The 14290-nt window shown below is 46.9% G+C and overlaps 1 protein-coding gene across 1 annotated transcript in view; it reads left to right on the top strand.

Moving 5' to 3' along the window:
• The window catches only part of LIN28A (lin-28 homolog A), a 71358-nt gene extending 64860 nt beyond the window's left edge, over positions 1-6498 (top strand). Inside the window, exon 4 of the mRNA XM_053266878.1 lies at positions 900-6498. Within this exon, the coding sequence (XP_053122853.1) occupies positions 900-1113 (214 nt within the window). The 3' untranslated portion in view covers positions 1114-6498. The remainder of the gene's footprint in view (positions 1-899) is intronic.
• The last annotated feature ends 7792 nt before the right edge of the window (positions 6499-14290 follow it).

Below are 14290 nucleotides of genomic sequence, written 5' to 3'. Positions count from 1 at the left end.
GGGGAGGGTTAGCGGGCCCGCTGTCCCCGCACACGAGCAGGCCGTCTGCTCCGGGCGGTCGAAGCAGCTGCCCACACGACTGCCGGCTCCATTACAGAGCCGGTGGGGGCTGGGAGGATCGGGGACGGCGTGGGCCGCGGAAGCGCCAGCATGCCCTGCGCAAGTGCCCCTGCAAGTGCGCAGGGCATGCTGGAGAGACCCCCGAGCTGGGAGGCTGCTTTTAAGCCTCCCAGTCGGGGGTCTACTCGTGAGTTGCCGCAACACACGATTAAAAAAAAATGAGTTTGCAGAGCGCTCGCTCCGCAAACCTGGTTTTAGGGCAGGGGTAGTTTAGCGGGTTACCCGGTGGTTCTCCCATTGTGTGACTAGCCTCGGTATTGTTCTAAAAGGAATCTGGCTCATTTTCTGAAGATGTTTGAAAATGTCAAGCAAGTTTCATTAAGGGAAATTAACTAACAACATTAATCACTGTCCCTCTGTAAGTGTTGAATGTACAGCAACTTCCTTGCTCCCCTAATAATGTTCTTCGCCACCCCTTGGTTCACCCAAACAAGTTGTTCTAGAGTTGCCCCTGCTAGCACCTGTGGGAACTGTGGGAACCTGCCCACAGTTCTGTGGGACTGTGGGAACCTGCCCACAGAAAAATTAAGCAGCAGAGCAAAACAAGAGAGATACCCGGCAGATCTTCCCGAGAAGGGCCTTCCATAGTTGGGACCTACCCACGCAACTTCTCCAAGTGAGGGGTATCCAGAAAAGGGCCTCTGGTAAAGATTTCTGCTCAGGCAGGGCAGGTTCATAATGACGATTTCTTGCTCTTCTAAGATGGTGATGGGCTTCCAGTGGTTTTTAACCTTTCGCTTATCATCTTCTCCCGACCTCTTTCCCCCACCCCCTCCTAGATGTTACAACTGTGGCGGTCTGGATCATCATGCCAAAGAATGCAAACTCCCACCGCAGCCAAAGAAGTGCCACTTCTGCCAAAGCATCACCCACATGGTTGCCAACTGCCCTGTCAAAACGCAGCAATCGCCTAGTTCTCAGGGAAAGCCCGCCTACTTCCGGGAGGAGGAGGAAATGCACAGCTCACCCCTTCTTCCTGAAACCCGGGAATGATGTCAGGAAATCAGTAGGGGACCTACTGAATCAACAGGCTTCAGGGCATAGAGTCAGCAAAAAGGGGGAGCAATGAACAGCCTCTACCTCCAGGCTTAGGGGGCAGGTCCTGGGAAGGGGGGCAGCAGCTCTTAAACATAAAAATTGGCAGAGGGAACGGCTGGACAAACTGTACGTTGAGGCAGCCCTCTTCCCCTCTTTTCAGCTTGGGACAGGGCCTGCGAATTCTTTGCTCAAAAGTTCAATTCCTGGAAAGAGGGGAGCGCGCAGCACCTTCATAACCTTTGCTTCCTCCACCTTTCCCAAGATCGCTGAATCATCATAATTTTTAAAAAAGCTGAGAATTTTGATCTTGGGCTAGGGTCCTCGTAGCAGATGGATAGCGGGATAATGGAGTAGAGTCTTTTGCACCCTCTAACCCATTGTGGCTGCATTCCTATGGAAAGTCTCAAAAGTGACAACAGAAGAAGCAAAGGTTAGAGCATTGTGCTCCCTAAGTCAAGGTTTTTAGAGCCAGTCACAAACTACTGGAAGGCATGTTTTCCCGCTCCACAAGGGATTGCAAGACTGGAGGAATTAGAGTTGCTCAGGACCCTTCCTTCAGACCTTACCTAAAGTTTATCTTTTTTCTGAGCTCTGGGGATCACAAACCATATGTATTGTGGCCTCTGCCACCCAAAATATACCATATATAATGTGGCCTCTTCCACCCCAAATCTCTCCTCCATGTCTGAGCAGGGATTCATCTTGTCCATGTTGGGAAATGTGGACCTGTCCAATTCATGGTTCATATATGGTGAAAGGAGAGTTGAAAAAGAAGCACACCCTCAGATACAACAGGCAGGCTGGTATAGTCTATGCTCACAGCCAGAACAGATCTGGACACAGTCCTAGCCTCTCTTTGGTGTATCTGTGTTCTCTCTTTCGTATCCCAACTGTGGCCACAATAAAAAAATTAACACACACAACATGCAATTTGGTTTATCTTGGACATGTTTTGGTTCCCAGAAGCCTAAAGGAGAATTCTACACACAACCCTAAGTGCCAGTTTTAAGCAGAAGCCCATGAATTTCAGTCTATCCTTTTGCTTTTGGTTTTAAACACGCCGCCTCACCATCAGGTAAAAGCTGCTGCTCCCTTTCCTTTCCTGGTTCCCCCATTTCTGCCTTTAATTTATTTTGGTCCCGTGGACAGCCTGGGCTTGCCATGCGTGACACGGGTGGGCTTCCCTGTCTGCTCTGAAGCCGTGATGTGAAAGAAAGCTGCACTATGACGTGCGTGTATGACGTATCTTTGGGTTTGTTTTTTCTTTTCTTTTCTTTTTTTTTTTTCATTTTTGGGGGTCATTTAAAAAAATATAAATATTCTGTTTTGTATTTTTGTATATTTTAATCTGTAAGAGGATGAACAGAAGAAAAAGAAGAAAAAGAAAAGGACATGATTACTGCAATGTTTTCTCAGGTATTCTCGTACATCTCAGGGATGGAAGAGCCTCAGCCTTTGGGGCTGGACAGATTGGAACTGTGTCTTTTAAAAACCTGCATTGTTAAGTTTAACAGCACAAAGAACAAGAAATCTGTGTTTTTAAATTGTATCTCTACCTTGCTGTCTGTGTACGTGGGTGGACTGTTGTTTTTAGACACTGTGTTTTGATAGATTCTTCTTTTCCCTCTCACTGTATTCATCTGGAAGATCCCAAGATTTAGGACACAGGCCAGTGAGAAATTCTCCTGCACACCTGTGGTCTTGTGCAGCCTCTGTTCATTTCAAATAGGCTTGGTAGGACTCGGATTGCTTAGTGGCTAAAGAAAAGTTCAGGTCTACACATGCAGGAGAATGAGGTGGTAAAATGCTGAAGTGGATGGCACACACTTTGGATTGGTGGTGGTATCTTCTCTTTTGAATACTTCTTCATGGAAGCAGCTGGGCTAGAACTTTCGGTGCTACAAAAAAAAATTGCAGAGTTTTCCAATAGAAAGCATTCAAAAATGGAATCTCTCACTTGCAGTGTGAAGTGGTACCGTCTGTTCTACCACCTCATTTTGTGGTGGCAAAGTTTGAGGTGGCAGAGTTCTGAAGTGGCAAAACAGACTGTGCCACTTCAGATTCTAAATGGGGGCACCACATTTTTTAATGCTGTGAAAACAGTCCTAGAAGGAGAAACCAAGCACAGCAGGAAGTGGACTGATCTAGAAACTTCCTACACTATGGTCTATTTTTTTCCCTTGCAGAAAGGTTTTTTAAAACACACACACAGCAACTCCCACACTGAAATGGTCTTGTCCACTCTATTCCCTCATTCTGCTGCATGTGTAAGTTAGGCCTAAGCATGAAGAGAGCTAAGAGGACCACATAACCCATGTTTCACCATGGTTTAGGTTGCTTGACAGGGCCCCCTTCTTTGCTCCCAGACATCCATCCAGTCTCAACATCTCTCTGCTGACCAGGTAGCTATATCAGTATTTCATCACTTTCAGAGTCATCACCACCAATGTAATCTCATGCCATTCTTCTACCCTTGTGAAATCTGTATCTGTGGTTGTTTCCACAAGGGCGGCCTTACTGTAAAGCAAGGTGAGATGGCAGATGTGGAGCACTGGCAGAGTGAGATGCAGATGGATTTGACCCGCAGTCCTGACCCATAAGCCATCAACTTTCTGCACAAGACCATCCCTACAACCCCCATTGAAATAATCTGCTGTGCTCTTTCTTATTCCCATCAGGCTTATATGGGAGAAAGCTCCCCTCTGGATTATGTCCCATCTATAAGAAGTATAAGGGTTAGGATGTGGTTTTGATCTTCAACTTCAGGCAGCAAAATGGCCTAGGCTGGCTATGGCTTTCCATAAAATTCCTGCTTTCACTTGTTTTTCTACACCCAAGTTAGTTGGAGATCCTGGGCTTCTTGTGCATCTCTTTGATACTACAACTTCATTCAGACCTTCTCAAAAAGAGTACCGGTGCCCTGTTCTTTTAGCCAAATACTGCAGGTGAAGGGCAGAAGAGAGGTTCCCATATTTCTCAACAACTACCTGCAAGTTTGGGGTCTTGTGTTTGTTCTTTATTCCATTTTATTCTGCTGCTGAAAATTGCTGGTTAGGTCTGTTTTGCAGCCTTAATGGGGACCTTTAAGTGTGCAGTAGTAATGGAAAGATGTTGCCTTGACCTGTGGGCCCCATTTCCATTTGCTTCAAGCACCCTTTTATATCAGCTACAGTGAGAGGCTTAAGCCAAAGCTAGCTCCAATTGTACCCCTTCAATGTCTCATGTTGTGAGTGATGCCTTCTGCCTGCACATCCCAAAGGTACTGAGAGCTTGATGGAGTTGTAGTAAGCCAATGAAAGAAGGCATCTTTTTTAAAATAGGAAAAAACCCACATTGGATTCCTCTTTCAAAGTTGTACAGAGAATCACAAGCAGGAAGGAGCAGAAGAGGGGTTAGTAGTTAGTATTGTCGGAGTATTATTTGGGATCTAAGTGACAAATTTTAGTGCAAGATGTTCAGGGGAATTTAAAAGCATCACAGTGGAATGTAGATCTCTCTAGTTAAACATAGCTTTATGGTGCACCAGCTATCTGTCATGGGGCAGAAATTCCCAAAGGACTCCGTCCCTTTGACTCTGAATAGCTTTTACTATGAAAAAATAAATAAATCATAGGACATTGTCTAGCTCACCTAGGAATTCCATTTGCTTTCTCTTACTGTGTTACCTGTGAATGTGCTAATGTAGGAAATATCTGGCTGCAGGTTTACGGTCAGAATCTAAAATTATCAGCACCAAGCAGTAGAATCTGAGAGAATGGACACCAGATACAATCACTTGCCTACAGCTGGGAGCTCTCTCCGTGTCCTGATTTGTAGGAATAGTAGATACAGTCAGGTGGTGGGAAATATATAGGATGTAAGTTCTAAAATAGCTATGGTGAATCTCTACATATCTACCTCAAGAGAACTTCTCTGTGTCAGTGGAGTCAAATGCAATAGATTGGCATTGGGGTTCTCAAACTTGGGATATTCTTGGACTACAACTCCCATGATGGGAGTTGAGGTCCAACCACCAGATGTTTGACCAAGTTTGGGAGCTCCTGGGTTATATAATTTGCTCTGCGTTGTTTGGGAAAGGGATGTTTCCAAGGTCTGTCAGAAAGTTAAAATGCTGCCCCTTCCAGTTTTGTATCTGTCTTAAATAAGCATTGTTTTCCCCATCTATGTTTTCCCAAATGTAAATTTGTAACACTTTTTGGTTTCTCCAGTTTCCTCTTAGATGATTGTTTACAAACTTAAGAAATATAGCCAAAGCATGTGATTGGTATTTGCACCAGAGGGGGAGGGGGTGCCCTGTTTGTACCTCACCACCTTGCAATTGTGCCACGTGGGAGCTGGTTACGTTCTAAAGAGCCCCCTTCCTATCTCTTCCTACAACCAATGGGGTAATTGGCCTTCAGAAATATCAGCAATGTGTCTGTATAAGTAATGAGGAATTTCCCCCCTTAGCCCTATTGCAAGATGGACATCTCTGCTCTCTAGCTTGCAGGTTTATTTTGATTTATCTCAGGATTTGCGAATGAAAGATGGTTCCTTGGGATCTCATGATTAGACGGGATCTCATGACCAGTCTAATGTCAGGTAAACGGAAAACTGCGAAGGGTGTTATGATTACCCGGAAAAGGTTGGTGTGGGTTTCTCCCGCAGCTGTGGCCGGTTGATGTAACAGGCAGGGTCTAGTCTCCCAATGGCCTCAGCAGGGTTCTGGAGATGCCTTTTGGGAGCAGGGTGGTTGTTCATCAGCATGACCCCAATCTTTCTGCCACTCTGCTGGGCTACTCTGAGCTGTCACACATCTCATGAGAGCTCGAACTCCCACCTCGTGAAACTTCCAACTGCCCTGAGACACTATGCTCAGTTTCCTGGCTCCCTGTCCTTCCCCTTGTGCCTCTGTGTCAGCGGCAGCCACTTTGCTGTCTCCTGCTTCTCCTGGCCAGGGGACCTTAGCGTTGCAGACCACCTGTGACGCCTGGGCCTGAGCCCCTCCCAGTCAGAGCTTGGGGAAGCCCCACCATTGGTGATTTCTGTTGGGCGGAGGGCCAGCCTGACATTTACACCCACTTCACATCTTGGAGGAGTGATCTTGGGGGGTGAATGTCAGGTTGGCCCCCTGCCAGCCAGATACAGCTTACAGATCTCTGGTTTTCATTCACCAGACACGAGACTGGTTGTGAGAACTAGCCCTAGAATTTCTTCTGCTCCATCTTGCAAATAAACCTCTGCTTAGAATAGGCAATATCATTATCATTTAGCCCGTGATGGACTCTATGCATTAGGGGTAATCAGTGTGAATTTGCATGCAGGCTTCTGCCATGCCTGCACTCAGGGTCACTGTGGAATAGGGAGCACTGAATGTATTGGGAGGAGGGGTGGGGCGGGGCGGGAGGGCAAGGACTTCTTGAGTGGCTACATGATTGTGTATTAGGAGACCAACGAATGTAACTTCCATGTTTACTGCTAGCAACCAAAGCTTGTTTTGTGTTAAACTCTTGAATTTTTATGAAGTGGGGGGGAGGGGGGAATAAGAGGGTGATTGTGTGGGTTTCTTTTGGGGAGGGGTCATGTCTTGGCTGCAGGACTCTGTCCAAGCAAGCAGCTTTCCTGCTGATTATGTCTTGCAGTGAAGTCAAAATTCCAATCACTGCATTTTTCCTCCCCTATTTTCATTTTTGTACCACTTGTGGAAAAACAATGGAAACAAAATAAAGATTATGGATAATGGCTTCCAACGTATCACTTCCTTTCAGCAAAGTGTCAAAATGGCTTGTGTGTGGGCCATTGGATTGGGTGCTGGATCCCCCATGAATTTAACTCTGGTATCTGTTGCCTTACTGGACTTACAATGACTGTTGCCTATGGGCAGCCCTTCCATGAGGTGAAGTGAAAAAGCAATCTCATTTTGGTACTATTAAGGCCAACAGAGTGGCCTTAATACTCTCTGGACCTAGCATTAGGCAAGATCTGCTTAAGGAATTCTTTGAAGTCTCTGGTTGGCCACTGTGGCAAACAGGATGCTGGACCAGGTGGTTCTTTGGTCTGATTTAGGAGGGCTTCTCTTATGCATCAAAAGGCTTCCTACCGGATAATGTCCCAGGGTTATTAGTTTGTATGGAGGTGCCATGTCGATTTTCTGCCTCTAGCATCAATGTGCTTGGTCATAGGAACAGAGGAAGCTGTATTGTGCCGAATCAGACCCTTGGTCCATCTAGCTCAGTATTGTCTACACAGGGAAGCCCTCCCTATACACACATATATATATTCTGGGACTTCCAGGGGCTGGGAGTCCCCCAAGCACATGACTGGCAGCAGCTCTCCAAGGTTGCAGGCAGGAGACCCTCTCAGCCCCATCTGGAGATACCAGGGTGGGAACTTGGAAACCTTCTGCATGCAGGTGCTCTTCCCAGAGCGGCCCCATAGATGAGGCTCACACATGCCTCCCATTCAAATGCAAACCAGAGCAGACCTTGCTTAGCAAAGGGGACAGTGCATGCTTGCTACCACAAGGCCAGCTCTCCAGAGGGCCATACGGAATTCTTTTGTTGCCAGTTACTTCCCCCGAGAGTAGGGTTAAGATAGTCACAGATGACTTTGTTCATTCCATTTAGTTCCATTTAGTACCACACATTTTCCTCTAGTTACTATTAGAAATATGTGTGTGTGTTTATATATATGTGTGTGTGTTTATGTATATATGTGTGTGATTATGTATATATGTGTGTGTATGTATATATATACATATGCATATACACATACACACACACACCACCACCACCACTACTACTTATAAATAATAATAGTGATAGTAGTCATTGTTGAACAAAGTCAAGCTCTGGGCCGGAATTTCCCTCACAGGACTCAGGATACGAAGTCCTGCTTTGCTGGCTCTCGCAGCCTTTCCTGCAGCTTCTCTCGGCCTAATCTCACGGCTCCCTCCTTGAATTCCCAGCATAAACATTGGCGGCTTTCCCCCACCTCCCCTGTGTGCTTAAGCTGCACACCTGTCTCTGACAAGGCCGACGCCCCAGCTGCCTGCCATACTGGAGAAGCATCAGCCTGTCGCTAACTGGGCCCTGCCTGACCAGGCCCCGAGCAGCCTGCACTGTGGCTGGCCAGGCTCCCAAAGTGGCACGCCTGGATCTGTCAGCAGGTGCCACGCCTTGCACAGCCGGAACCTCCCAAACAGGTGGGACTCTTGGGAGTGCAGCTGAATGCAAAGCGCTTCTGGCTACAGAAAGCAAGCCACAGGCTTCACTTGCCAGGTGGGCATATGGGGACCGACAGCCTCAGCTCGGCCTCCTCCCACAGCTGCCCCAGCTCCCAAATGTCCCTCAGGGCTGAAGGTCAGGCACGCTCTCCAGAGAGGGTTGCCCCAAGGCTGGAGAAAGGGGGCCTCAGGAGGCGATTCTCCCGCTTCTTTTCGAGGAGTGAGATAAGCCTGAAGGAGCTGCAGAGGCAGGAAAATGCTGAGAAACAGCCCAGGCCGGCAGCAGCAAAAGACTCTCAGGTTGGATGTGACAAGGGCAAGAGACGGAAGAAGAACAGTGTGCAAAGAACCTTTGGAAGGTGAGTCTATAGGGAGGGACCCCATCTGGGGTGGATGGACAATGTACTTGTATATGTTCGGGCGGCATTTTAAAAAACAAATATGTGCAATTGTGTGCCTGCATGTGTTAGCTCATTTTTGGTTGGATGACAATGCACGAGTTGAACAACAGCAGTATTTCTGTGCATCTAGCCTGATGTGCTTGCACCAGGAGGGGAGCAGGAGAATCAAACAATTATTACTACCACACTTAACTCAGTTTCTTAGATGCTTTTCTGTTTCAATAAGGGGCATGCGCAACCTTGTGTGACACTGAGGAATCCTGTCAATATGGTGACATGTTCATGTAGGCACTAAGAAGCACAAACCTACATCGCAGGGCCATTGTAAGATGTGCTTGTAGCTCTTAGGATACTTCAGATGCCTTGCTGTATTTAAGTTTTACAATTATATTTTAAATTAGTATGTTGTTAGCCACTTTGAATGCCCATGGAGAAAATAAAGAGGGGGTGGGGAGATTATCTATCTATCTATCTATCTATCTATCTATCTATCTATCTATCTATCTATCTAAAAATAAAGTGGTATGGACATGCAGATATTGGCCAAAATGTTGCACAAGACAACACTGGTATTTCTGACACACCAAAGCAGTTTTGTGTGTGTGAAAGCAGACAAGGTGCTCTTACCCCTTGATTCGGGGCCGAAGTCCAGGGCCTACACAGCCTTTGGGGCTCCCGAAATCTTCTTTAGTCTGTCCCAAGTGGTGTGGTTGCCTGGCGGAGCATGATTATAGTTAATTTGCAGGGGTGGGGGTGGTCTCCAAAGGCCTGTTGGTCCAGGCTCCAAAATTACCTAGGTGAACCTCTGTGTGAAAGCCAGCACTGGAAGCATTCCACAAAAGCAAATGACTTAAAACAGCACATGGGCATTGGATGGAAGCAGTTGTGCTCAAGCCCCTTCCCCCCCCTGCACTGTTTTAAAGTAGTTGTGCAGGTGTGCTCTTGTGCAACATGGCCAGGGCTGGCTTTCACATGTGCAGCAGCTCTGCTGGGTCAGAAACGCTGGCATTACCTTGTGCAACGTGGCCACTAGTATGATGGAGATGCATGCGTGCCTGTAGCCAAAGTGCATTTCTGAGGCGGGATTGTCTATTTCCTGCTCTTATGCTCAAGCGGGTTCAGTTTCCCCCCCTGGGCCGACATGACAAGCAGCCCTCTGTCGACGGTAGGGGTTTGCGGGTGTTGCTGTGTGAAACTGTAGCGCAGTCGCGCAACACCACTTGTGTGCAGCCCTGTTGCCATTGGTAACCGTGGAAGGAGTCCTTTGTGGCTGCCTATCGTCTGCACTGTCAGGACTGCCTCTCAAGCTGCGGAGCAGCCCTGGAAGGTCCCCAACATCAACAGAGGGCTGCCCCTCATGTCGGCCATGGAACTTAAGCCCTGTACAGACATTAAGGCGGTTCACACAATGATTAGGAGATGCCCCTTACCCTAGGTCGGGAGCAGAGGCACTCTTACCCCTGGACTTTGGGGCCTCCTCACCCCGCCCCCCCCCAATCCTCTTTAGTCTGTCCTGGGTGGTGTGGTTTGTGCCCTCAAGAACCTACATGTAAAAAAATGATGCTTAATTTGCAGTGGGGGGCAGGGGCATAGCATGGTTGGAGTGGGCCCAGAGACGAGATTTTTAAATCCCCCCCCCCACTGCTTTCTTCTCTTTCTCCTGGCCCGATGTCTCTGATAACTATCCCAACTAGTTACAAGGTGTAAATAACAGCAGAACCAACTAATACAAGGATTTAAGTCTGATATTTCAAAATAAGTATGCTGCCTGGAAATACATTTCACTGAATATACACACGCACACTTCACAATATATAGTGATAAACATTGAATACTATATATCTGCACTACTTTTAATGCCTAGAACACACTAGAAACACTAGAGGTAAGAGTATTTACTGTATGCTGCTTAGATGCTAAGATATCATGAGCTAGTTAGAGGGGAGCTGGGACAATGATCATGTGAGTTGCCTTGGGGGGGGGCCTCAAGGCATCAGGCCCCAAGACCTCCCCTTGCCCAACGGTAGTTACGTCCTCACGGTGGCTCCAAAGGCCTTTAGGTCCAGGCTTCCAAATTACCTAGGTGCACCTCTGGTCGTGAGCGGTACAATGCTTCCGACACTGAATCATGTGTGAAGGGAAAACAAGGTCGGAGGCTCCTTCCGTGGTTGTGTGGTAAGCAGCAGCCAGGTTGGAGGGCTTTTTCTCCTGCCACATCCAGTAGCTGGGTAGGCCAGACAGAGCTCTCTGCCACAGCTGCCGCTTACCAGACAATTACTGTCGGTGCCGCCTACTTTGTTTTCCCCTCAAAAACGACCAAAAATTGGGAGCACACACAGCTCCCAAACTGGAGTAGGAGGCATCTGTGCATATGCTGTGCACAACTTGTATGTGTGTTGATCAGAACTTGTGAATAGGGCTTTATTTACAGGTAAATCTGTTAGGAATCGCAGTGACAATGTGCTGAAGGTATTTTTCTACCTTGGAATCTCTGGATTCTCTGAGTCATTGTGCACATTTCTTTTTTCTTTAATTATCTAATCAATGTGATTATTTGTGTTGATTTTATCTGAGAAGAAAAAACTTCAGAACTAACCAGAAAGGGGGGCAGGATCGTGGGAGACAGTGCAAGAAATGGAATAACCCGATACTGCTTTAGGAATGCAGATAATACAATTAAAATGTTGCAATTTCAATCTTGCAAAAGATGAAAAATGGACTGCGCTAATTCTGTTTAATACTTCTTCAGTTTGTCAAAAAGATATTTTGTCAAGAATAATCATGATAGTCTATGCTGGATTAAATAATACAATTTGAATGTAATAACCTGTTGTCAGTAGTCTTTGTTACCCACTGACTTAGACTCAGTCAAAATTAGACAAATTGTAATTGTATTATTTGCATTCCTATAGCAGCATCAGGTTATTCCATTTCTTGCACTGTATCTCACAATCTTTCCCCCCTTTTGGGTTGGTTCTGAAGTTTCTTCTTGTCAGACAGATAATCAGATTGATTAGATTGGAAATGGAAGAAGTATGAAACAGAATTAGCGCAATCTGTTTTTCAGTCACCAGCATTCGCAGCTGTTTTGGTCCTGTTTCAGCTTCATAGTTATCCAGTCGTGTGGAACTCATCACTGTGTTTTCAGCCATTACAATGGGACAAACCATTATTTCTGGACATTTGTCATTCTGTCTTCAGAGATATACAAGAATTGTTTATGATCTATTATTGCACACTGTTTGTTCACCAAGATCATTTTGTCATATTGCGTGATAAAGCATCCTTTGCAATATTGAAAGACGTTGTAACAATGAAACAGCATATACTGTTTTAATTGTATTGTTTGCATTCCTATAGCAGTATTGGGTTATTCCATTTTTTGCAAGAAAAAACTTCAGACCAAAACTCCATTTAACATATATTTTTTAAAATAAATCAGATGGTTCTGATATCAGATGATACTTATATCTTGGCTCCTGGCTTCTTGCACACATAATGGAGCCAGTGTGGTGTAGTGGTTAGTGTTGGACTAGGACCGGAAAGACCTGAGTTCAAATCCCAGTTCAGCCACAAAACTCACTGGGTGACTCTGGGCTGGTCACTGGCTGCCAGTCACCTATCTCTCAGCCTAACTTACCTCACAGGGTTGTTGTGAGGATGAACAGAACCATGTATGCTGCTCTGGGCTCCTTGGAGGAAGAGCAGGATATATGAGTAAAAAATAAATAAGAATTCACCTGACTATATTGACAAGGGTATGTGTGAGACAGGTCTCATAAAGCGGATGTTGCATGTTTGTCTATGAGCATTTGTCTGGCTCTGTATGTGTGCATGCGCTCTCTCGCTCTCTCTCTCTCTCTCTCTCTCTCTCTCTCTCTCTCTCTCTCTCTCTCTCTCTCTCTCTCTCGCATTCCCCTTCTTCTATGGGGCTTGCCCGTGTGCTCTGTGAAGGTGTATCCTGTTCTGTTTGCATTTTCGCAGGAGCTGTTTCAGGAAACAGGCCACAGCTGAGTCAGCCTAGAGAGCTCAGAAGGAATCATCTTTCAATGAACAATTGTGTCATTCTATTTTTGTCCCCGCTGTGGATTTGACTGCTTTGCTTCCTCTTAGCTTAGAGCAAGCGCTACCTGACTCCTCGCCCCTCTTGTATGGATGGCAGCCTGACCCCATGGAAATCCACCCTGCTGCTGGGCTCTGACTTGATAGTGTCCATACAGCATAGGCCTGCCTGATCAAGCCCATTCATTCACCCAGTGGTGTGGGAGGTGCTTCTTCTAAACCCGTCCACTGAAGTTCATAGGATCATAGGAGGCTGCCATATACCAAGTCAGACCATTGGCCTATCTAGCTCAGTATTGTCTACACAGACTGGCAGCGGCTTCTCCAAGGTTGCAGGCAGGAGTCTCTCCCAGCCCTATCTTGGAGATGCTGCCAGGGAGGGAACTTGGAGCCTAGATGCCCTTCCCAGAGCAGCTCCATCCCCTAAGGGGAATATCTTACAGTGCTCACACTTCTAGTCTCCCTTTCGTATACAACCAGGGCAGATCCTGCTTAGCTTAAGGGGACAAGTCATGCCTGCTACTACAAGACCAGCTCTCTTCCCATGTTAAGTTGCTTTATCATCAGTCAGACCCTTGGCCCATCTAGCTCAGGATTCCTGGTTTCAAGCAGGAGTCTTTCCCAGCCCTACCTGGAGATGCTGGCAGGGATTGAACTTGGGAGCTTCTGCAGATGCTCTTCTGCTGAGCTACAGTCCTATCCACAAATGTATCCTCAGTGTTTCTCAACCACTGGTCCGTGGACTGGTGCCGGTCTGTGAGGTGTTGAGTGCCGGTCTGTGCTGGTCGATGATCCCCCCACCAAACAGTTTCTAGCCGGTGGGGGGCACCGCTTCTGAGAGCTCTCCGGAGCTCATTTCTAGGCATGCAGCCCTCACTGCTGGGATAATGTTCATTTTTTGAGGAAGCTAAATGAGTGTTAATCCAGTAGCGAGGGCTGCCTGCCTAGAAATGAGCTCTGGAGAGCTCTCAGTGGTGGTGCCCCCCGGCTTGACATTGTTTTGGCGGGTGCCTGGGGGTGGGGGCGAGGGAGGGGGATGACCCCTTTACTAACTGCTGATCCTGGAAACTGCGCACAAAGGACGTACCGGTCCATGACTCCAAACAAATTGAGAAACAAACAGTACACAGACTGGCAATGGCTCTCCAAGGTTTCAGGTAGAAGTCTTTCTCAGTCGTACCTGGAGATGCTGCCAGAGATTGAACCTGGGACCTTCTGCATGCCAAGCAGATGCCCTACCTACCCCAAACTAGGGCCCTGTCTCCTAAAGAGAGACACCCCTTTCTGCTTGGCTTGACAGTTTCTGTGATTTACTCCACTTTCTGCGTCTATTGTCAGTGTTGGCCCAAGACTTCAGTGTGCCTTCAGGTTTATATCCTGTGTTTCCTCTGATGTATTCTAAATCAGGAGTTCCCAACCTGTGGTGGTCCTCCAGAGCAGGGATTCTCAAAGTTGGGTCCCCAGA

This window comes from Hemicordylus capensis, chromosome 7, assembly GCF_027244095.1.
Source record: "Hemicordylus capensis ecotype Gifberg chromosome 7, rHemCap1.1.pri, whole genome shotgun sequence".
Taxonomy (NCBI): Eukaryota; Metazoa; Chordata; class Lepidosauria; order Squamata; family Cordylidae; genus Hemicordylus; species Hemicordylus capensis.
This window is presented reverse-complemented; position numbering and strand designations above follow the sequence as displayed.